The sequence below is a fragment of the Amblyomma mixtum genome, chromosome 10 (assembly GCF_055824585.1).
Source record: "Amblyomma mixtum isolate Tamu chromosome 10, ASM5582458v1, whole genome shotgun sequence".
NCBI classification, from domain to species: domain Eukaryota; kingdom Metazoa; phylum Arthropoda; class Arachnida; order Ixodida; family Ixodidae; genus Amblyomma; species Amblyomma mixtum.
The window spans coordinates 32,760,224-32,783,379 of NC_143021.1; the positions used below are offsets into that span (position 1 = coordinate 32,760,224).

Below are 23,156 nucleotides of genomic sequence, written 5' to 3' on the forward strand. Positions count from 1 at the left end.
TAATCTTTCCATGACTGCTTTCAGACCACCTCTGCGGCCTGACAGACACCAGTAACGAAACATCGCATCATAATTGGTGACAGTAAGTGGCCTATTCACCAATACCCCGATCGACGAAAGAATGTGAGGCGACACGGCTGCAGGTTGACGATTTAAAATGCTCCCGGATGGCGTTATACAGCCATCTACAACTTCTTAGGCTTCGCCAGTTGTGCTGGTCGCCGAGAATAACGGGGCACTCCGATTTTGTGTCGACTATCGAAGACTAAACAAAATTATCAAAGAGGACGTTTACTCATTGCCGAGAATCGATGCGTACTTGGATCGGTTGTGTCATTCCCGCTACTTTTTTATTGTTTTTTATTCATAGAGCATAGTATGCCGGCCCAATGAAGAGCCCTGGTAGGAGGGGCACCGCAAACACGCAACAAAAACTGCAAAGCAACACATTAACAAAAACAAATGAATGAACGGCCTGTTCTAAGGCATCGATGTCAACTAATGATGATAATGGTAGCTGATTACACTCGGTAATGGTAAGGGGGAAAATAAAATATTTGAATATAGTTGTTCTGGCAAAGTGAGGTTTTAACGATTAAGTGTGCTTGTTTATTGTTAATCTGTACGTTATCAGCTGAAGGTACGAATCAGGAACCACTGAAAATTTCGTATTTTTTAGCAGAAAGAGAAATATTAACATTTGTATTCTGCAGCGAACTTCAAGGGCTCTAATTATGGAAACATTAAAGCAGTTGGAGAGTTAGTGGTGCGATATTTAGAAAATATAGACCAAACAGCTTTGAAGATTTTTTCTAGAGCATTAATGTTATTCTTTGCGTGAGGATCTCAACGAGTGCACGCATACTAAAGTTTGGGTCTAATCATGGTGTTATAAGCCAATTACTCAACGTTAGGCAAAGTTTGTTTTAACCTGCGCCTAAGAAAACGAAGATTATGAAACGAAGTAGAGCATGCGGGGTTAATATGTTTATCCATGCTGAGGGTACTCAATTCAATTCAATTCATTTATTTCACCGCATGTATACATGCTAGGAGCTCTTGGGCAAAGAGCTGCTCCGGGCAGGTTGACGAGGCCCAAGAGACCATAACAAGCTAGAGCAGTGCAGATACATGATTGCAATATGACAAAAAACCATTATATGCAATATTATACGCAAGAAAAACACGGTTAGTGTATACAATGCAAGAACTGACTCTGTATATCATATACTGAAACACATTAGATGTTCAAAAACAAACTATCGTAGGCGAGGTAATCATGCAATGGTCGTCAGTATTTGATAAAAAAACATAATGTGATCAAAAGACGGACAGGCATTAAGTCTTTTACTGTGCGTTCAGAAATTGTTCCCGCAAGTCGTTTCTTGTGGGCTTAGCGTCAAATTTACACTTGTTTAGCAGTGAGGGTAGCTTATGTTTTAATGACTGGTTCTTATACTTTGTTCGCAAACGAGGAACGTGCCAGTTTTCTGTACTTCGTGTACATACGACTGGTTCGTGGCGTTGCAGTGTTACTCCTAAGTTCTTGTGTTCTTTGACTTCTGAAAGGTGGGAGATGGGAAGGTTATGTTTTAAAGAACGACTCTTACTTTTATCAGTGATCGGCATAAATACTGTCTTGTCAGCTTTTAGTTCCATTCCCCATTTAACAAACCATTCGTTAATATTACCGTAAGACGGGTATTTATTGAATGCACTGGGACTTCTGAAGCAGGTACAACGTCCATGGTTAGGCAGGTCGAACACACAGCATGCGCAGTGATGGCAGTGCCACCGCAAAAACAGAATGTTCGTCTTAGTATTTATAATTGCCGCCGGGGAGAAAAGGAGCCACCCTGGTGACTTAGGGTGCAGGCAGGATGGCAGGGTCGTAAAATGGCTTGAGGCGTTCATTGTGAACAGTCTCGCGTCCACGTCGGCGGAGGTCAGAAGACGTGATGAGAGGTTCTACTGTGTAATTAACAGGAGATATGAGCTGGAGGACACTGTAGGGGCCATGGTACTTTGCAAGAAATTTTTAGGACAGCACAGAGTATTTGTCGGAATCCGGAGCCACACTAAGGTTTGAGGCCATGGCGAGATTTCTGTCGGCACCGGGTGTCAGTCGTGAGAGCGCGGATGATGTGATGACCGTTTTCAGCGTGCTGTGCCGCTTCAAAAAGAGGTGTGTACTCGGAAGCGTCTGGTTGGTCCGGCAGAATTGTATCGATGGTAGCAGAAGGGTGACTGCCGGCCATAAAGGGGAAATGAAGGAGAGAAGCCAGTACTGGACAGCGTTTAGGAATTGTGCGCATACGTTACATACGGAAGGACAAGATCCCAGTTAGAGTGGTTTGAAGAAGCTTATTTCGACAGCGTATCTCTGAGGGCACGATTAAAGCGCTCGGTGAGGCCACTGGTTTGCGGATGATATGCGGTGGTGGGACGGTGAATTGTATTGCACTTGATGAGCAGCACTTGCAAAGTTCTAACAAGAATACACTGCCTCTGTCACTCAGCATTTCGCCAAGGGCGCTGTGACGAAGGATGAATCTGTGCAAAATAAGCGAAGCAACTTCTGAGACTGTTTCTGCCAGAAGACCGGCGGTTCCTGCATAACTTTTCAAATGATGAACCGTGGCTATAGCCCACGGTCGCCGCTTGAAGTGTACGGAAGTGGTCGTATAATTCAATGCCGACGCGGTCAAATCGGCGTCGAGGGCAAGGTAGCGGCTGCAATTCTCCAGCGGAGCGAGAAGGAAGGGTCTTGCGACGTTGACAGGTAAAGCATAACCGCACGACGAAGTTGTACATACTACGCCAATAATATCTGCGCCGAGTGTGAGCGTATGTCTTGAACACTCCGAAATGACCACACTCAGGGTGAGCGCGAAAATGGTCGCAGACTTCCCAGCGATGGTAACGTGGAACAAATAGTAACAGCTCGTGGCAATATGAGCTTTAGTTGCGGCAACAAAGACACTATCTAAAGACACTATGGGTGATGGGACCTTTGGGACACTTTAGCACACTATCCTAAAGGTACTGTGGGTGATAGGAAAGACATGGATTAGGTTCAGTACTGACCTGCTTCCCGCACAACTCCTTTTAGCTCGGGAAATAAGTTTTTTCAGCGAATGATGATTATATGCCTCTTCACTTGGTGTTATTTTGTTGCCTTTTGATAAGCAAAGGCAACAGCTTCAAATATGACGTCGTATTTAGAAATATGCGGAGAGAGAAGCTAACTTTAAAGGTCACTGGCGAGTTTCCATGGCATTGTATGCTCTGATATGCGAAGTAGTTTTCAAAATTCGCCAAAAATAGTGTTCCGAATAGCGAGGGCATCAGCATTTTGCTCTTTTAATGCAACTTCTTATGCAAATAGATGACTATTTTGATTGCACTTTAGGTCTGTTATAAAAAAAAAGGACGATAGCTGTTGCAGGAAAGAATAACGAGGAAATCCGACAGCGAAAAAATGATATTTTTAATTTATTTTTCTCTGCTGACAAGGAATTTTAGCTAAGAGCGAAGAAAGCTTAATGCAAAAAAAAGGGCAGAGAAGCAAAAGCAGCGCAATAAGAATTTTTTTTTGCTTCCAGTGGGCAGCAGTGAGGTAATAGTTTTATTTCCTCTTCCGTGCTGTTGCTTCTCTGCAGCTGATACCAATTACAGGCTCAGGTCTGGGTTGTCGAGTTTGCATAGTAAGTATTGTACGTCATTGCCTCTACTGGGGTGGGTTCAGTATGAATACCGTTATCAGGTGTCATTCACGCGCTTAAGCACCAGAGGATCATGGTGATTGGGCCGGCGCCGTACAGAAACTTAACACTCTGTACGACTCTACTGTCCACGCGAAGCATCCTCGAGGCGACGTCTCCTGGAGAGTGGACAGAAAAAGCAGTTATTATTATCATTAAAGTAGTAGTGCTTTCGGTCGAACATTAGTCTGTCGGCAGTACATCATTGCTACTCGGCACAGCAGCAAAAGTTCGACAGTAATAAACACGACCAGCAGCGCTGGGTAACCTGGCTTTTCCGACAATTGCACGCTGCAGCAGTTTCGACGGAATCCGATACGCCATATATTCCTGCTTCGAGCTAAGTGCCCCGAAGATGACTAAGTAGCAAATATTTGCGCGTACAAAAGGGTTATACTTCGGTAATAAAGACAGCCTGCCAGCCCATGTACAGATATCTTTTTTTATTCAGATTATCAGGTAGCACTAAGACTGACTATGCGGTATCTTAAAACTCATTTGAGCATTGCTATTAACCACGCTCATTTCTTTGAATAGTCAGGTATTTGCAGGTGTGAGGGGCTTGAAATGCGCCAGCCATATTCGGATAGAGAGTAGTCTGTTTCAAGGAACCCGCCTGCGTGCACGCCTGTTGGATGTGCTCAATATGAAGAAACTAAAAGCTGCACCGTTTACGTGTGTTGTGTTAAGAAAATCTCCAGGTGAGCGTAGTCGATATTTTTCTACATTTTCATTTGCATATAGTGTATACATCGCCACCCTACCTCTCTTCTTTATTGCTATCGTTCCCCACTTTATATCACACTCCCTTTCCTCTACCTGTCCTTCTTCACACACTAACCAATCCCAGATGTTTCAGAGTTGGATGACAGATGTCGCGGTTAGGAACATATTTTCCTTTCTTTGTTATGTTAATAACGAAGAGCCACTATTAATAATCATAATAGTAGACTCTGTCAGAGTCGACCACGTCAGACCATTGTCAGTTCGTGGTGCTCACTGTGATCAGCCGCAGCGTAACGGGGTAGCTGTTTTCACAGCAGAGCTGCATACAAACCGACTTCATGCTCAATGTAAAAGAAAGTAGCGCTAGGAACGGTAAAAATTATGAAAAAGAGACAGACTTCCTCTTCCGCCCTTTCATCCTTGTTTGTTGTGTTGTCTTGGGTTTAATGGCGCATAGGCAGCTAAGGCCACTATGGATCAAGCACCATGTGTAGAAACTTTTCTGCAGAAGTTTATAAACGGTGAAATGTGTTCGTTGGTGTAGGTGGCCATTAACGTTAACTATTATACCTAGTGATGGCAAACGAAAGGCATTTTAAAAACAGCCACTAGTAAAAACATTAAAAGGGTCGGGAAAACCTCTGCAACTATCCTGGACAGGCAAGGATATCGAGGCTCTCCACCATCGACAAAAACCTCACCCTTCGTCTCGGGAACTTTTTTCCTTGTGTCTATGCGAGCTGCTGCTTCTACATCTCTGTTGCTCGCGAAAAGTTCTCGTGCCTCTCACAAAAGTGTAGCCATAAAATTTAAGGGCTCTTCTACAGTTGGCAGGACGAGACGTTAATGAATATTTATGCTTTACCTTTGAAAGGACGTGTCCTGAAGCAACACTCTTCCAAATATCCCTCGACTACGTATTCACTCAAGGAACCGGACCGGGAATCAGGTGAAAATATGTTTCGAGCTGGTAGCGCTTTATGAAAAAAAAATCTCTAGCTGCACTTCGAAGAAAGTATGTGGGGAGCACATCGTGAATGACAGTTAGCACTCAACCACTTGTCGTTTCTTTTCTTGTGAACAAAAATTCCCATAACAGTAAGGAAACATTTTCGGCATAAAAAATTCCTATTTCTGTGAAAACTGTCATTTCCACAAGACATTGCACCTAAAAACTAACCTGTATTGTCTAATATACTAGTCCTTTTTTCCATCAAACCTGAGTGCTACGTTCTGTGTTGTGCGAAAAGAGAGTTTTCAAAATGCAACACACTATTACTTGAATACGCACTGATAATATCAAGCGTCGCTCATATTTATACCTTCTGTTATGTCCCACTCCCTCTTTCTTTTCTTGGCCTCTGCACTTCGTCCTGACTTTCATTTTGACTCCCCATAATGAATCGCGCTCAGCATTGCTAGTAACTGGGATTGTACAGTGTTTCAAATGCGAGTAATCTGAACCAAGAAATAAAAAAAGGTGCGTACCGCAGGTGGGTAGAACCTACATATTGTCTCGTGTCATGTGGCGTTCCTGCGACCAGAATTTAACTTCAGCGCAGTTAATTAATTAGCTATGAATATTGCGCACAGAAAATTATATTCATATAGGAATTACTCGCGCTTCATCAAGTTGCAGAGAAGCTTTCGAAACAGCTTATCAAGTTTTTTCTAGCACCGCATCTGCCACGCGGTTCTTTTATCCAGCATATAAAGAAAGAAATATAACAAAAATTAACTAAAAAAACTTGTGATAGCGTTGTCAAAAGGGTTCTGAATGAACAAAGCGTGCGTGCTTATCGTCTCGAAGTGTGCAGCCGTCGCCGCTATTAGGATGACATTGAAAGTGCCTCAGCACAATCGTACACACGCGGAAAGCGAGCGCTGGTATAAGCAGTAGAAAGGGCACTGTCAGCCACTTCAGCTGGAACTTCTACTGAGCCGTCAGCCAGAAAAAAGCAAAACAGGAATGGAAGGCAGTGAAGACGCTTTTTTCAAGGTAGCCTCTCTTTTCGTTATATGTATCAATGTGCAGCTCGTCAAAGTGAGCGGCTGGAGCTCAATTGGGCACGCTCAGTACGCACGTTTGATTCGTTCTAACCACGGTTGGGAACGCTGAAATACGGTAGCGGATGAGCGCAGTCAGGTGTTTTTGATATTTCCAGGGTTTTCTTTAAATGACAGAAAAGACCAGAAAGTTGCCACAGAAAAACTTCATTGGTTGTATCTTAATCTCTTTTACAACTTTGCTGAACTCACGTGGCCCTCATGTGAATAATATTCCATTATTAAACTTAATCTTTGGTTGAAGGTACGAGAACCGCCGTTATATGATACATGTACGCTGCTTCTCTGGATTTATTCGCACACTTAGAAATTGTGTTCAAGCAGTGTTCAAAAAGTACTGTTTCAGCTAATATTAGATCCTCCCAAATCGGCATTTCTGCAACTTTTATGCGCATATACCAGTATTTATGGAACTGCGTGCTGTGAAATTCTTTGCTGACCTCTTCCGCAAGAGTGTAATTAATGTTCATCTAAATATATTAAAACTTCACATTATTTTCTCATGCAACAACACCTATAGACATGAAGTGCGGGTGGTAGTTACCGAAGTGTTCTCTAATCGCAGTTTCTCTTGTGCTCACTGGGGCCACTGTAAACAAGAGAAAACGATTAAGAGAACTTTTGTTTCAAGTAGCATAAAACGTTTGTTAAAACTAGTGAGAAAGGCGACAGAAGAAGTTAATAACGCTTAATAATATATATATATATACGTCTGCTAACAAAAACCGCTTGTAGTTATACACAGGACAGAGTATAGAGCTTTGGAAAGGAAAATGACGGGTGCAGCTTTGAGGACGAGGGAAAGAGCATACTTGGTCAGAGAACGGGAGTGAAACAAACATATTCTAGCTGCAAGCAGGAACATGAAAAAGACGTGGTAGGGCATATACAAGTTGTTTGATCAGCTTGAATAAAAGTGTAAATTACAGTGAGGGCAAGTGTAGCAGGAGAAGCCAGAGAGTGTGTTTGGGGATTAGATTAGGAAGTTTGGGCGTATGAGGTTGCTTTAGCTTGCACAGAACAGTCCTAATGAGAGAACAGTCGGAAATTTCCTTCTGTACAAAATGCGGCGGGGCTACTTGTGGTGATATGTGCTTTTCCACGACAACTTCAGGAACATGCGCTATGAGCAGGAAAGAAAAAGTGATCCGAGCATTGCTTGTGCTATTCGCAACTCTTTCTGAACAATGGTTTCTCGAGCTACTTTTATACGTGTTGAAAACTGCCCACTGATTAATATTGCACTACAGCTATCAGCTAATGACTACGAAAAATCGGCAATAGCAGTGAGCTGCTGCAGTATGGCTTATGCATAGTAACTGCATAATGATTGTTTCATAACTTGTATCTGGAAAAGCGGGGGATTGAGGTTTTGCTCATTTTAATACCGTAAATTTAAATACCCTGTGATTTGCACTAAGGTTAAGAACGTGACACTAAATCTCTTCCTTATGCATTCGGCGCAATTTTCACAGTTGGTAACAACCGAAGACAAAAGACCCGGTTTTCTGGTCACGCATAGGAATACATATTCCTCCTGTAGTACGGCTTCTGCATAGTAGCTACATGATCATTGTTTCCTAACATGTAATTGGAAAAGCGGGGGTTAGAGGTTTGGAAAGTTTTAGTAGTATAACTTGAGATACCCTGGGATAGGCTGTCGCTACATTTAGTTGCACTAAGGTGGAGAATGTGATACTAACTTCTTCCTTGTGCAGTCGACGCAATTTTCACAGTTACTAACAAGCGAAGACAAGAAGCCCGGTTTTCTTGTCGCGCATAGGAGTGCATATTACACGGGGGAGCTCAAAGCAGAGGCAAAAGCAACGTCCGCTCTAATTTTCCGCTGTCGTTGACGCTCTGCTGTCGCCGCTTCTCCAGACGAACTTCTCGTTCTCCTCTTTTTCTATTTCAATCCTAGCACGTTTCCTCTCTACCTACTTCGGTAAACGCGTCCTGCCGACTTTCAAAATAATAAGAACCATCAGATTCAATCAGCCGTCTAGGATGCACAGTCGAAGCACTGGTTCAAGCGAGTGACTCCTTCATAGATATCTGGGAACATCAAGCAACGCTTCGCTCATTTTATTATCTTATCAGATGAACGGCGAGTCATGTGGTTCAGCGCACTGCGAGCGAACGCCGCCAGCTCCGCGCGCTGCAGCTGCGCCGAGGCGCAGTGACTCACATGGTCAGGTTATTGTTCGAAGCGACATAGCCTTGAGGCTTTACATGACAGGAGTACATTTTTCGCTCTAAAAACTCCGTTACTGTAGTCAGTTCTAAATTTTGCGGTTTAACACCACCACTCTCTATATTCTGAGGGGCGCCATTGAATGAAAGGCCCCAGAAAGATATTCACCGTCCGAGGTTCTTCAACATGCCATTACATCTCAGGGCACAAGGCTGTTTTTGTGTTTCTCCTCAACCGGCAGAGCGCCGCGATCGAGCCCGGAGCTTCGTGCCAGGAGCCGAGCGCTTGAAATGCTGAGACATCACGGCGGGTTAAATCGGTCTCACTATATTCATAACTGTCTTAAAACCAGTCGGAATACACAACGCAAGCGAATAGAATAGCAGAAGGGTATTTCTCTTCCCCTGTGCTCTGTCTTACGGCTGGTTTTAAGATGAATCACTACCAACTCGCACAGTCGCCAGCCTTGTTGATATCTTTAACATCGGCGTGTCTTTGTGTACGACTGGTGATCCCTTTGGTTAGTCATATTTATTTATTTATCTATGAAGATACCGGCAGCGCCAAAGACACTGCTTTGGGGGGGGGGGGGGTGTATAGCAAGAAATACAGAAGTTAGGACACATCCGACCACGGGAAGAATAAAAGGCATGCAAGAAATGAAAAAAAACGCATTAACCGTGTATTTTCACTGTTCACGAAATTAAGGCAGGTTTAGAGCTGTATGCACAGCCGTGAGAACGAGACCCATTCGGTTTGGAAGGCTTTTACACGTGCCGCATGAATAGCGGTTGTAAAGGTGCTGCGTGCAAAATCATAACTAAAACAAAGGAAGGCACGACACCCCTGTGAGCACGACCGATGATAAAGGACCTAAACTAATGCTGCACTGGATATTTCGCATCTTGATTAGTTCATCTCTCGGCCACCTTCAGTTCTCCTATTTAGAACACTGAGCGGAACGATTTGCCTTATCAAGAAGCGGTACATGCGTTGGCACACCAGCAGAAAAAGCGTCACATAAAAAGCTGTGAAGTACTGTGGGGATACGCACTGGAGAATCGGCCCTTTGTTCCAAACGAAAATATTTAGGAAAACATCAACGATTTACATCGCTGAATTTAATGTGCGAAACGTCTGTGCTGGCAACAATTACAGAACTTCTAAAATGACTTAAAAACTTACATGAATCAGCTGGCAGGGACTCGTCGTAAACAACAGACCACATACCGTAAGAGAAGTCTGGCGCCAGTATTGGCTTCAGAATGGCGGCATATCTGAAGCAAAAGAGGTAGTTTGAAAAAGGGGTCGAATTTTGCAAAGCCTGGGTTTACCCATGCTGAATGCAACGCTTACAGCTCTCCACATAGGCGTCTGCTCGCACCAAGCTTCTCAACATTGAAGTGTCGTGAAATATAGACTTACTGACTGCACGTCATGTAATCATTTATAAAGCGACACAGCCATCGACGCCAAGTTCATAGTGTGCAGCGCTTTCTCATGAAATCGTTTGACGTTCCTGGGAAGAACGTAGGTGCCAAAACGCCACTCTGAAGCAGTAGGATTCTGCGCTGTCTAGCGACGACCCGGATTGGTCAGAGTGGTCGAAAAGAGGCACTAGCGAAAACCCCAAATTGGCTTGTAACAGATAGAAAACGACCGCATTCCAAAACTATATAGGTTTGCGCTCCTTGAACTGCAGTAGGTACATCTGTCTACGGAAACACAGCTGTTTACCCTGTATATATTACGGATACTGGCCTGCGAGTATGTCTTCGACGCAGCTGAGAAACTTGCCCTTTGCGGCACTGCGTTTGTTGCATGTGGATTTTAAACGTTGGTTTCAGAAGTAAGTGAGGTCTTCCACATTTTAAGTTCCTGCTGGACGCGATGGCAGAACTAAATCGAGTCAAGAAGAAAGGATCGCTTTTCTATGCTAGCAATCATGCGACAAGGTTTACGGCGAGCCTAGAGGTGCTCTCTGGGGTTGTTATGCGTTTCCCTCTGATGCGACAATTTTTCCTGAAAGGACACTAAAGCGCCATCTTCATTGTTAAAACAGAGTGCTTTATGCTTGCTAGTGACGGTGGTAGCGTCTTTTATAGGAAAGAAAAATAGGAGGCCAGCATACGCTCCAACTTGTCCATTAGTCCGCGTGTGGTAGTTTAAAATTTTCAACTCTTCAAGTTATTTTTCGAAAGTAGGTTTCTTAAATATGCGTACTACACATTTAAAAATTTTCTCCAAGTAGAACGTAATTTGTTCCTGGAAGCTCCTGAGGATCGAAAAAGTCCAAATGCGATGGCGGGGAATTCGCAGCATACTTTTTCCCTAAACTACAGCGCGCGAGCAAATATTTTAACTTAGTTTTTCTTTGTTGATGCATGACTCGCAAAACAGTATTTGGTCGTTTAAGGTTTCAATACTCACTTCAGGTGTGGATATATTCCCTCACCGTCGGCAAGTGCCAAATATTTCAAACAAATCTTCCCAGAAAGCATATTCATCATCATAACGGCACTTGACCGTTCTGTTTAAACGCATCAATCATGGACTGCATTGTTCCTCACATATGAGGAGCTGCGGATTAGAGGGGTTGCTTTCCTATGCTGCTGCAAAAGCATTCCTCTCTGAATGAAGGCTTCACAAAGAATGCAATAATTACCGGCACAAGCATAACTAATGCATGGTTTTGTTTTTTCCAACATAAATAAAAGTGTTCAATGCAATCCCAAAAGATCATTCCCATCCGACCAAGCAAGCCCAGAAAAGGCGGTTCACCTTGCACGGTCTTCATTCTTCATCGCAGTGAATCCCGACCTGTCCCACACGATGTCCACGGGTCCAATGCATTCCCTAAGAAATAAAGGAAAACGTAAAAGAAATTGCTTAGCTTGCTTCTTCCACGCTCTCGCGTAGAGTAGAGGTAAGTTTAAGGCATTGACTAGTGCAAGTCGTTGCTTCCCATCCCGCACCACGCCAGGAATAATGGAGGCCTGTTTCTTTTAATATCCTCCTCGACGGCAACCTGGTTGTCGGAGGAAGGTTTTCAGCTTCTTGTAAAGCTTAGCAGCGCAGTATACGCGCTTAGCGTATTAAAGAAAACCTTTAAATTTTAACGCCAGCAAAAATGAGAGCGCGATGGTATAAAATGAATTGGCTTGTATAAAAACTACATCATCATCAAGGTAAGAAATATATTCTGACGCTGTTCATACGGTGGCTTTAATATTAAATAGGACGATAAGTAGTGGAACCACTCTATTGGATGTTGTGAATGCTGCACTGCAGCGGTATTAGTCCATTCGCAGAAGTCGCTGCTTTCGGAGATGAAGTGTGTTGCAATAAACGCTGGTCTTTTTCGGGACTTACTCTACAGACCCACCCTTATTCTGGTACGAAAATCTTTTGTTTGGAAGAGATCGCCCGAAGTGTGCAACGTAGGGGTCGAAGCGTGGGTCCAGAGTTCGAAGCGTGGGTCCAGAGTTTGAATACTGGTGTAGCACAGTTTTTTTTTAACTACGAAGTTCCTTCGAAAGCTGTTCAGCTTTCCTTTGTATCTCTATGGTTGCATTTGGGTAAGAGCCAATGAGTAATTACTCCGTTATTAGAAATCTACTCCACACTGACCGATTTCACTAAAGTTCTGGTCGAAGAAGTGACTTGCAGTGGAGCAGAACAAGAGAGCGGGGCGGAAAAATGATGTGCAGCCCTCCGTTTGTCTCTTTTCTTTCGAGCGCTCAACATTTATATTGCCACGTATCATTGTAGTGTTTGTTCGTTCACGCTCAATGCTGCAGGAAAGGGCTGTTATCATTTTTGTTCGTGACGCGAGAAGCGACCAGTCTAATCTCGATTTATCGCAGCCATGAAAGGCTGCATCTCGGTTTTTCCAGATTACTGTAGATGATCTTGTCCTGCTATCTGGAAGTTTCCTTGCTGGCTTTAAATTGAGCGATGCCGCGAGCGGCGGACATTCGTAGTTCGACGATTGACGAGCACGCTTGTTGCTTACGCCGCCACCGAGTGAGTCAGTTCTTTTGCGGGCGCAAGTCAGCCCAAATAAAGAGCTTCGTTTGTAAGTATTTGTGGTGTCTTCCTGACCGCTGGACTGCCGTCACTACAACGTGACATCTGGTGGAGGGGCTGGGTGGCCTTCCATGTACCGGACACCCCCTACAAGCCGTGCCGCCAGCCCTCTGAGTCATCAACCGCAGGACCTGAGTCCAGTCCACCGCGCTAGCCGACGTCTGCAAGGGGACGCACCAGAGTTTGGGAATCTGCCGGACCCTACCCGGAAGCGGAAGCCAGCCGCAACGTCTACCATGAGCTTGCCCCAGACGACGACTCCAATCATTCTTCACCAGCCCCGGGTGCCACCAACCTTCGACGCTTCGCCTGGCGCCGACCCCGAAGAATTGCTGGAGCAGGTCGACCGTGTGGCTTTCTTCAACAACTGGGACGATGCCACGAAACTTAGGTACGTCTTCTTCGCCTTGGAGGAACCAGCAAAAGTCTGCTTTGAGAATGAGGAAGCTAACCTCACGAACTGGGAAACCTTCATGGAGCAGCTTCTAAAGACCTTCACGAACATCGTGCGAAAGGAGAGAGCCCAGCAGCTGCCACAGTCTCGCATACAACACCCAAACGAGACCGTTGATGTGTACACTGAGGAAATGAAGCGTCTCTTCCGGCGTGCCGACGCGAGCATGAAGGAAGAAGAGAAGGTGAAGTTGCTTATGCGAGGAGTTAAAGAGCAACTATTTGCCGGCCTCGTTCGCTACCCACCGAAAACCGTCGCGGAATTCGTAGAAGAGGCATCCACAATGGAGAAAACTCTTGACGCCCGAGCCCGCCAGTATGACCGCCAGCAGCGCTTCTTGTCAGGAAGCTGCATGGACACCGCTAACAACGATAATCTGCGGGAGGTTATACTTGAAGTTGTGCGAGAGGAGCTCCAACAATTGCTGCCAACGGGAACGCAGGCGCAACTTTCATCGCTCACTGACGTCATCCGGGACGAGGTTCAACAGGCCTTGGGTGTGACGCCGACACCAACGCAGCCTCTGCAGTCCCCAGCCATGACTTACGCCGCAGCTGTGCGCCGTCCTGCACCTCGACGACGGGACCCAAGCCCCTATCGCCCTCAGCCAGCTGCGTTGGACCGCCGCCCACTCGCCCCAATCCGCCCGTCCTACGAGCGACGCGCGCAGCCGAGGAAATGCGACGAGTGGAGAACTCCCGACCAGCGCCGCCCACTATGCTTCCACTGTGGCGAATCCGGTCACGTCCTCCGGCACTGCCCATACAGAAGACTTGGCATCCGAGGGTTCTCTTACGACGCTCCACGACCCCGACCCGACCAGAGACCAGCTGAAATCGAAGAGTTTTTACGTCGGGAAGAATACTCATCGCCGAGCCGCCTATCACGTTCCCCGTCGCCATCGTCCCCGCGCTTTGTATCTCCTAGCCGAGGTTACGCCGTGCGTGGACGCTCCCCCAGCCCCCGAAGGTTAAACTAAATAAAGGTAGCCTCTGGAGGTGAGGTTGCTTCTAAGCGCAATGACAAAGATCCTCCATCGACGAGTACTCAAGACCATGCCTCAACTACGACGACAACACCGACGACGACGACACCGACGACGACGACACCGACAACGACGACGACGACGCGGCCAGACTTGAAGCTTTTTCCGCTGCCCAGTGAAGTAACGTCGCAGTACGCCCACCGCAGCCTCACTACTCGACGAAGCCGAGATCGGACACCGAAGACAACGTACAATACGAGAACGCGAACAAGTGACCTTGAAGTTACGGTAGACGGTCACACGGTTACTGCCTTGGTGGACACGGGAGCTGACTACTCTGTCATGAGTGGCCCACTCGCTGTCCGACTCAGGAAGGTAACAACAACCTGGGATGGCCCGCTAATCCGCCCCGCAGGTGGCAACCTGATTACGCCGTCAGGACGCTGCACCACGAGAGTTACTGTAAATGGGAGAACCTATGCGACAACCTTCCTGATCCTACAGCAATGCTCGAGAGACGTGATTTTGGGAATGGACTTCCTGAACGAACATCGGGCGATCATCGACCTTCGATCTAAGTCGATCAAGCTTTCCACGGAAAAAGCCATACCGGCTGCGACGGGCGCGACTCATCACGTTGCCTTAAACGTCCTCGATGAAGCATTGAGCGTGCCGCCCCGATCAAGTGTTCTCGTCGGCATAGGTACTGGAGACATCGAAAATTCCGAAGGTGTTATCGAGGGGAACACCCAGTTACTCCTGGATCGAGGATTGGGCGTCGCGAGGGGAATCGCCGAAATCCGAAATGGCCAAGCCCAGGTGTTGCTAACCAACTTCACCGAAGAATACCGGCATCTAAACAAAGGTACGACGATCGCTTTCCTCGAAGAGCTGGCAGACATCAAAGACGTATTTGCCCTACCCGACCAACCCGCAGAACCATCTGACCAAGGCCATCAACCCACGTTCGACATCAACCCGGCATTGCCCCGGAGCAGACAAGACCAAATACGCAGTCTTCTTCAAAGGTACTCCGATTGCTTCTCATCAGCATCGAATGTGCGACGAACCCGGCTTGCCAATCACCGCATTGTCACAGACGAACACGCACGACCACTGCGACAGAGCCCCTACCGCGTATCGCCTCTAGAACGCCAAGCTATCAGTAAGCAAGTTGAGGAAATGCTTCGTGACGACGTCATACAGCCATCGAGGAGCCCCTGGGCAGCACCGGTCGTCCTAGTGAAAAAGAAAGACGGCACTTTTCGCTTTTGCGTCGATTACCGCCGCCTGAACAACATCACGAAGAAGGATGTCTACCCCCTCCCCCGCATCGACGATACACTGGACCGGCTGTGCAACGCTAAGTACTTCTCATCGATGAACCTGAAGAGCGGCTACTGGCAAATTGAAGTCGACGAAAGAGATCGCGAGAAGACTGCATTCATCACGCCAGACGGACTCTTCGAGTTCAAGGTGATGCCATTCGGCCTCTGCTCTCCCCAGCGACGTTCCAGCGAGTAATGGATACGGTGCTCGCAGGCTTGAAGTGGAAGATTTGCCTAGTCTACTTAGATGACGTTGTTGTCTTCTCCTCAAGCTTTGAAGACCACCTCAGAAGGCTTCAGATAGTGCTGGAAACGATCAAGTCTTCAGGCCTGACACTGACACCAGAGAAGTGCCACTTCGCCTACGAGGAGCTGCTCTTCCTTGGTCACGTCGTAAGCAAGGACGGAGTTCGCCCAGACCCCCAGAAGACGGCTGCGATCGCAGAGGTTCCACAGCCTAATGACAAGAAGGCTATACGCAGATTCCTTGGATTGTGCGCTTATTACCGGCGATTCGTAAAGAACTTTTCGCGCATCGCTGAACCTTTGACCCAACTTACCAAGGCTGACGTACCTTTTAAATGGGAAAGGCCACAAGAGAAAGCTTTCAACGAGCTGAAGCGCCGCTTACAGTCCCCTCCTGTGCTCGGGCACTTTGACGAAAACGCCGAAACCGAAGTTCATACCGATGCAAGCTGGGTGGGCTTAGGAGCGGTCCTTGTTCAGAAAAATGGCAGACAGGAGAAAGTTATCGCGTACGCTAGCCGTTCACTGTCGAGAGCCGAAGCCAACTATTCGACGACAGAGAAATAATGTCTCGCCATTATTTGGGCCACGTCCAAATTTCGGCCCTACCTATACGGATGGCCATTCAAGGTTGTGAGCGATCACCATGCTCTGTGCTGGCTGGCCAATTTGAAAGATCCCTCCGGCCGCCTTGCTCGTTGGAGCCTGCGTCTTCAGGAATTCGACATAACTGTAGTCTACAAATCTGGCCGCAAGCATTCCGATGCAGACTGCTTGTCACGAGCTCCTGTCGACGCAGCACCCGAAGAGGAAGACGACGACGCTTTCTTAGGACCGGTAAGCGCCAGCAGTTTCGCGCAGCAGCAGCACTCGGATCCTGACTTGCAAAGCCTAGTTGATTATCTGAAAGGCAAGACCGCATCGCCTCCCCGAGGGTTCAAGCGGCAACTGTCGTCCTTCGTCCTTCACAATAGTGTCCTCCTGAAGAAGAACTTCTCGCCGAACAGGACAGTGCATCTTCTTGTCGTGCCCAAAAATCTCAGGCAAGAAATTCTGCAGGCATGTCATGATGAGCCGACTGCAGGACATCTCGGGATTGCTCGCACGTTGCACCGCATTCAGGAGAAGTACTATTGGCCACGGCTAGCTACCGACGTTTCCCATTACGTGAAAACGTGCCGTGAGTGTCAGCGATGCAAAACGCCTCCGACTAGACCAGCCGGACTCCTGAACCCCATAGCACCGCCAACTAAGCCCTATCAGCAAATAGGGATGGACCTCCTCGGCCCCTTTCCGACCTCTTCATCAGGAAACAAGTGGATCATCGTGGCCACCGACTACATGACACGCTACGCCGAAGCAAAAGCGTTGCCTAGTGGTACCGCAACAGAAGTCGCAAAATTTTTTGTCGAACAAATTCTCCTGCGACACGGCGCCCCGGAAGTGCTCATCACAGACAGAGGAACGGCGTTTACAGCGGAGCTGACGCAAGCCATTTTAAACTACAGCCAGACAAGCCATCGGAGGACCACTGCCTATCATCCACAAACCAACGGACTCACAGAGCGCCTGAACAAGACCATCGCAGACATGCTCTCCATGTACATCGACGCCGAACACAAGACGTGGGACTCCATTCTGCCCTACGTGATCTTCGCTTATAATACTGCCGTCCAGGAGACAACCAGGTTTACCCCATTCCAGCTGGTATACGGCAAGAAGCCCACGACAACACTAGACGCAATGCTCCCGCACGTTTCCGACGAAGACAACACCGACGTCGCCGCCTACCTTCAGCGCGCCGAGGAAGCCCGAAGACTTGCGCGGCTTGGCATTCAAGACCAGCAGCACATCGACGCCCGACGCTACAATCTGCGCCGACGAGACACGCATTACAAGCCAGGTGATCGGGTTTGGATATGGACGCCAGTTCGCCGCCGTGGATTGAGCGAAACGTTGCTGCGACGCTACTTTGGCCCGTACAGGGTTCTCCGTCGCATCGGTGACCTCGACTATGAAGTCATCCCCGATGCCACGACAGCATCTCAGCGACGCTGCCCACGCCCGGAAGTCGTACATGTCGTACGACTGAAGCCATATTATGAACGCTAAAGGACTCGAAGTTTCATTTTCCGTGTTTATTTTCATTTTAAAGCATCGAGACGATGCTTCTTTGGAAGGGGGGTAATGCCACGTATCATTGTAGTCAAATCAAATCAAATCAAATCAAATTTATTCATTTTCATTTAGTACATGAGTTTTCCCGTCCAACCTAAGCACAGCGTGCTTGTTGGTTGTTCAGGCAGTACAGTGAATCACCGAATGTGTACAAAAAATTATGCACAAAACAATAAATTTGAGAACACTAATGCATGCATATTATACAAAAATTATGTATGCATATTGAGCAAATAGGAATGCAACTCGAGAAAAACGAAAACAAACATGAACAGACGTCATCACAACTTGAAATGAGCCATCTAAACAACTGAACAAATCTAAAAATATCTAAACAACTCTAAAATCTGAAGCAAAAGGGAAAGTAGATTATAGCAAAAACAGAGAAAGTAGATTATAACATGTAAGAGGCCATCAGTGATTTATCTGCAAGGATATGCACCATTTTCTTATTGCTTTAGTCATTTTACGTTTTGTTTTGAAATTGTAAAATTCTTCACCAAGTGTATTGAATACCTGTGGCACGTAATATCTCCGTATCTTTTTCCCATAATGCGTGAAGCAGCGCGGCTTAATATAAGCTTCTGTCTTTCTTAAGGCAGCGTTTTTCTTGACGGGTATTTTGAAAGCATTTGTAAAGTAATGACGTGTGAGCACTGTGTAATAAAATAGTTCCCGCATTTCCAGTACACCTAGTATACTGTATTTTTCCTCCTTATCAACCTCCTGCAGCATAGTACCATAAGTTATACTGTTTACAATTCTTTTAATTATGCGATTTATGGATCCCATTTTGTGATCAGAGCAGGTGCCATATAATGTAATGCCGTAGGTTATAATAGATTCAGCTAGTGCCTTGAATATGACGCGCCTTAAGTGCATCGAAGTCTTACCTCTGAGGTTGTACATCATCGCGGACACGGCTCTAAGCCTGTTACATATATACTGCACATGATTAGTCCATGCCATATGCTCATCAAATATTATTCCGAGATATTTTACTGAAGGTTCAAATGGTATGATATTACATGTGCACGAATCACAATGCGAGCCATGTAAAAAAAGTGACTCATTTAGGAGTACTCGCTTGTGCGGGTTTCTAAAACAGAGAAGTTTCGTTTTTTGCTGGTTTAAATAAATTGAGTTTTGAGCAAGCCAGTCTATTACCTTGCATATATCCTGCTGAAAGCTTTTGCTTGCAAAATGAAGATCAGTGAATTCTAGTGCTAGTGCTGTGTCGTCTGCATACTGAAAGATTCTCGACGTTAATTTCAAAAAACCGAGTTCAGAGACGTACATATTGAATAGTAATGGGCCCAGTGTACTTCCTTGTGGAACACCAAATTTGATCGCCCTAAATTCACTGTATTTATCATCAATTCTAACGCACTGTGCTCTGTCTGTGAAATAGCCCTGAAAGAATTGATGAAATCGTCCCCGGAAACCCATGTTTTCTAACTTTTGCAACATTAATGCGTGATCAATAGTGTCAAAGGCTTTCGATAGGTCTAAAAATAGTGCTAATGTAAGATGATTGTTTTCAATGGCGGTGTTAACGTAATCCGAGAATTCTTCTAAGAGCGTAGTTGTGTTCCGGTCCTTTGTAAAGCCGTATTGTGCCGGGTTATTTAAAGAAAACTTCTCGCAAAAAGACTGCATAACTAATCCCACGTGTTTTTCCAAAATATGCGCAAGAGCAGATATAATAGAAATCGGTCTGTAGTTTGCGCAGTCATTTCTTTTTCCGCTTTTATACACAGGCCTCACTATCGATATTTTCAATTGTCTGGGCATTATTCCGGTTTCTAATATGCCGTTTAGTATTTTGAGGATCACACCTTTTAATATGTTAAAGTTGCAGTACAGATCGCGCACACGGATCTTATCAAAACCTGGCGGCTTGAACATCTTCATTCTACGTATGATGTTCCACAACTCAGTCTCTGTTAACTCGGGAAGGTACGCTGTTTGTGCGCATGTAAGTATTGGCTTGTATTCTAGACGTTTTGTTCCATGAGCGACGCGCAGCTTATCTGTTGCGTGAATGAATGTGTCGTTAAACAGTTCACACAATGACTGTGTTTCTTCCTTCGGAAAGTTTTTTTCGATCGTCTCCTCAATCGTAGACTGTTTGACCCGGCCCATTAAACTGTTTGCTAATTTCCATGTCTTTTTTCCGTCGTTCTTGTTCAGTGCAAACTGCTGGGATAGGTATCTTCTTTTAGCCAGTCGCGTTTTGGCTGTTACAAGATTTCGCAATGTGCGAAATTGCTGTCTAAGTGCAGTGTTTTCAGGGTCCTTCCTACAGTTTTGCCAGGCTTTATCCTTTAAGTAACACAACTCCATAATTTCCTGCGTTATCCAGTGGTTGTCTGGTTTTCTTTGTTTAATTCTGACAGATTTGTATGATGTCGAGTATATTAGGTGCAACTTTGCAAGAAATGTATTATACAAAGTCATGTGATCCAGAGATAACATCGCATCCCAGTTTGTTTGCTGAATTGCATTGTCTACACTCCTGTCGTCTAAAATTTTCCTAGCTATAGGTCTTATGTTCGCACTACCTTCGTAGTTGGAAGTTTCTGTCATGGTTACTAGTGCCACAAAGTAGTGATCTGCGAGTTTCAGCTTAATTACTCCTGAAGAGCAGTGTTTGTCTGCCATGCGAACAACTATATGGTCGATGCACGATGTCGTTATCTTGGAACCTAAAAATTCCTCTCTAGTGCATTTATTAATAAGGTTAGCTAAGCCAAACTCTGCCAGTAGATCAAGATAGTCCCTGACTACCCTCTTTGACTCTTGCATTATATCTATATTTAGATCTCCGGCTAAAATAAAATGCTTCTCGTTCATATATGTTTTTACTAGTGAGCTAAGTTCTTCCAGGAATAAAGTGGTGTTCTTGCTGGGTGGTCTGTATATTGCACACACAGTGTAAGTTACATTCAATTTGTTAAGAGAAACAACAACCATTTCTGCGTTGTCTATGGATACCTGAATTTCGTATGACAGCCAGGTATCATTAACAAACACGATCACACCTCCTCCTTTTCTGTTTTCTCGACACCAAGTGTAATGAGAGTAACCAACAAGGCTGTAAATGTTTTGTTGTGTTGCGTCTAGATTAACCTCGGTTAGGACAATTACATCTTCTTTCTTCTGCCGGCTATTCACATAAGCACATAGCTGATCCCAGTTTTTTTTTATGCTACGTATGTTTACATGCAATAAACTTAGTTCCTGAATCAGCCCTTCTTCTTTTGCAACCTGTTTTACATGAGAATCCCACTCAAAAAAAGACATGAACTCAGCCATTAATTCATTTTTTCCAAATCACTTTCCGTTGCAATGTTGATAGCAGTACTTCCTTCTTCCCGCCTTGCAAAGATTTTGCCATTGCGCATCCAGACAAACTTGTAGCCCTGCTGTTTGCCCCTCTGTTTACTCTGCCAAAATAACTTCTTTTGTGCTCGTGTCAGATTTTCATTTATGTAAATGTCATCAGACTTCAGTGCATACTTCTTCGAAATCCAAATGTCACGATCAGCCAAGTCCTTAAATCTGACAATGATTGGGGGTATCTTATCTTTCTGCTCTTTTAACCTGTGAACGGCTTCTAGTGAGTGACGCTCGACTGTCGCTATTTCTAGCTTTGCGCTCAGTTCCGCTAGAACTTTGTACAGATCTTCGCCCTGCTTATAGGGAACGCCATGCAGCTCGACGTTTTTCCGCCTTGAGTACTGTTCAGCACTCTCAACGTTTTCCTTCAGTCGTGCAATTTCAGTGTCCTTTTCTGAAATCCTTTGCATCAGCTCTGCTGAAGTGGTTTTTAGTTCAGCAATATCCTTTTCTTGCCTTGCCATGGTGGCGATAACTTCGTCATATTTATGCGACAGGAGTTCCATCGATGCTTCTATTCCTGCTGTTGTCGTGCACTGGCTGTCTACCTTTGTTTCCAGCGCTTCCAGCCGAACCAAGACTGCAGCCATCTTTTGGCTAATCTCCTCAATCAGTTTTGCTACATGACTCATTCGACTTTTCTTTTCTCCCCTTCGTTCTGTACTTAGTTCTGTGTCACTGGTTTCTGATGTTTCTTCCTCTGTGTCCTTCTTTTTACAGCTCTCACACATCCAGCGGTCGATTTCGCGTGCTGTCATGTTTTTGAAAGTTTTTTTAGTCATTCCCGCACATTTACCTGCATGGTATACTTTTTTGCATTTAGCACATGATACACTCTCTTGACCGTTTTCAAGCAACTTTGAACATTTCATGCAATCTCGCGGCGGCATGGTTCAATACAGGAATGCAGTCCAGTGGAGCAAAGAAAGACGTCTGAACTCAGCTGAAAGGCCTCTTACCTAGAAGTAAGCAGCAAGATCAGCACGTAGCTCGGTGCTCCACCGGACTGCACCCCAGCATCGTTTGGCTCTTCCTTTTGTAGGCTTCAGCTCCTTCCAGGCCCCTGACGTCACCGCTGCCGTTGAACATCAAGCGATGATGTTATCGCTGGCCCGCCCACGCTCTTGGCTTAGATGTTGCGCCGTGCGTATTCCGTTGCTCGCTCGTTGATCAGCCGGCAAGTAGCCGGCAGGCGGCAAAGTGAACGGGGGCAGCAGGCGATCGCAAAAACGCTCAATGCTGCAGGAAAGGGCTGTTATCATTTTTGTTCGTGACGCGAGAAGCGCCCAGTCTAATCTCGATTTATCGCAGCCGTGAAAGGCTGCATCTAGGTTTTTCCAGATTACTGTAGATGATCTTGTCCTGCTATCTGGAAGTTTCCTTGCAGGCTTTAAATTGAGCGATGCCGCGAGCGGCGGACATTCGTAGTTCGACGATTGACGAGCACGCTTATTGCTTACGCCGCCACCGAGTGAGTCAGTTCTTTTGCGGGCGCAAGTCAGCCCAAATAAAGAGCTTCGTTTGCAAGTATTTGTGGTGTCTTCCTGACCGCTGGACTGCCGTCACTACAACGTGACAATATCATGAAATCTTCACAGGGCTGCTTCGTCGTGGACATACATAGTCTTTTTGCTAACCAAACTTTGTCTCCGGCGGCTAGCGGCAGTCATTGTTACCAAATGAACTGAAAATTTCTAGAGTGTGGTTGGTGCTTGGATGACCC

At 45.8% G+C, this 23,156-nt stretch overlaps 1 protein-coding gene across 1 annotated transcript in view; it reads right to left on the reverse strand.

The window, feature by feature from the left end:
• Positions 1-3,773: 3,773 nt before the first annotated feature.
• Positions 3,774-23,156, reverse strand: part of LOC149325557 (thiopurine S-methyltransferase-like) — an 83,757-nt gene continuing 64,374 nt past the window's right edge. The window contains exons 5-8 of the mRNA XM_089563189.1: positions 11,533-11,607; positions 9,937-10,028; positions 7,102-7,146; positions 3,774-3,883 (exon numbers count right to left, since the gene is read on the reverse strand). Of these exons, the coding sequence (XP_089419315.1) occupies positions 3,774-3,883; positions 7,102-7,146; positions 9,937-10,028; positions 11,533-11,607 (322 nt within the window). The remainder of the gene's footprint in view (positions 3,884-7,101; positions 7,147-9,936; positions 10,029-11,532; positions 11,608-23,156) is intronic.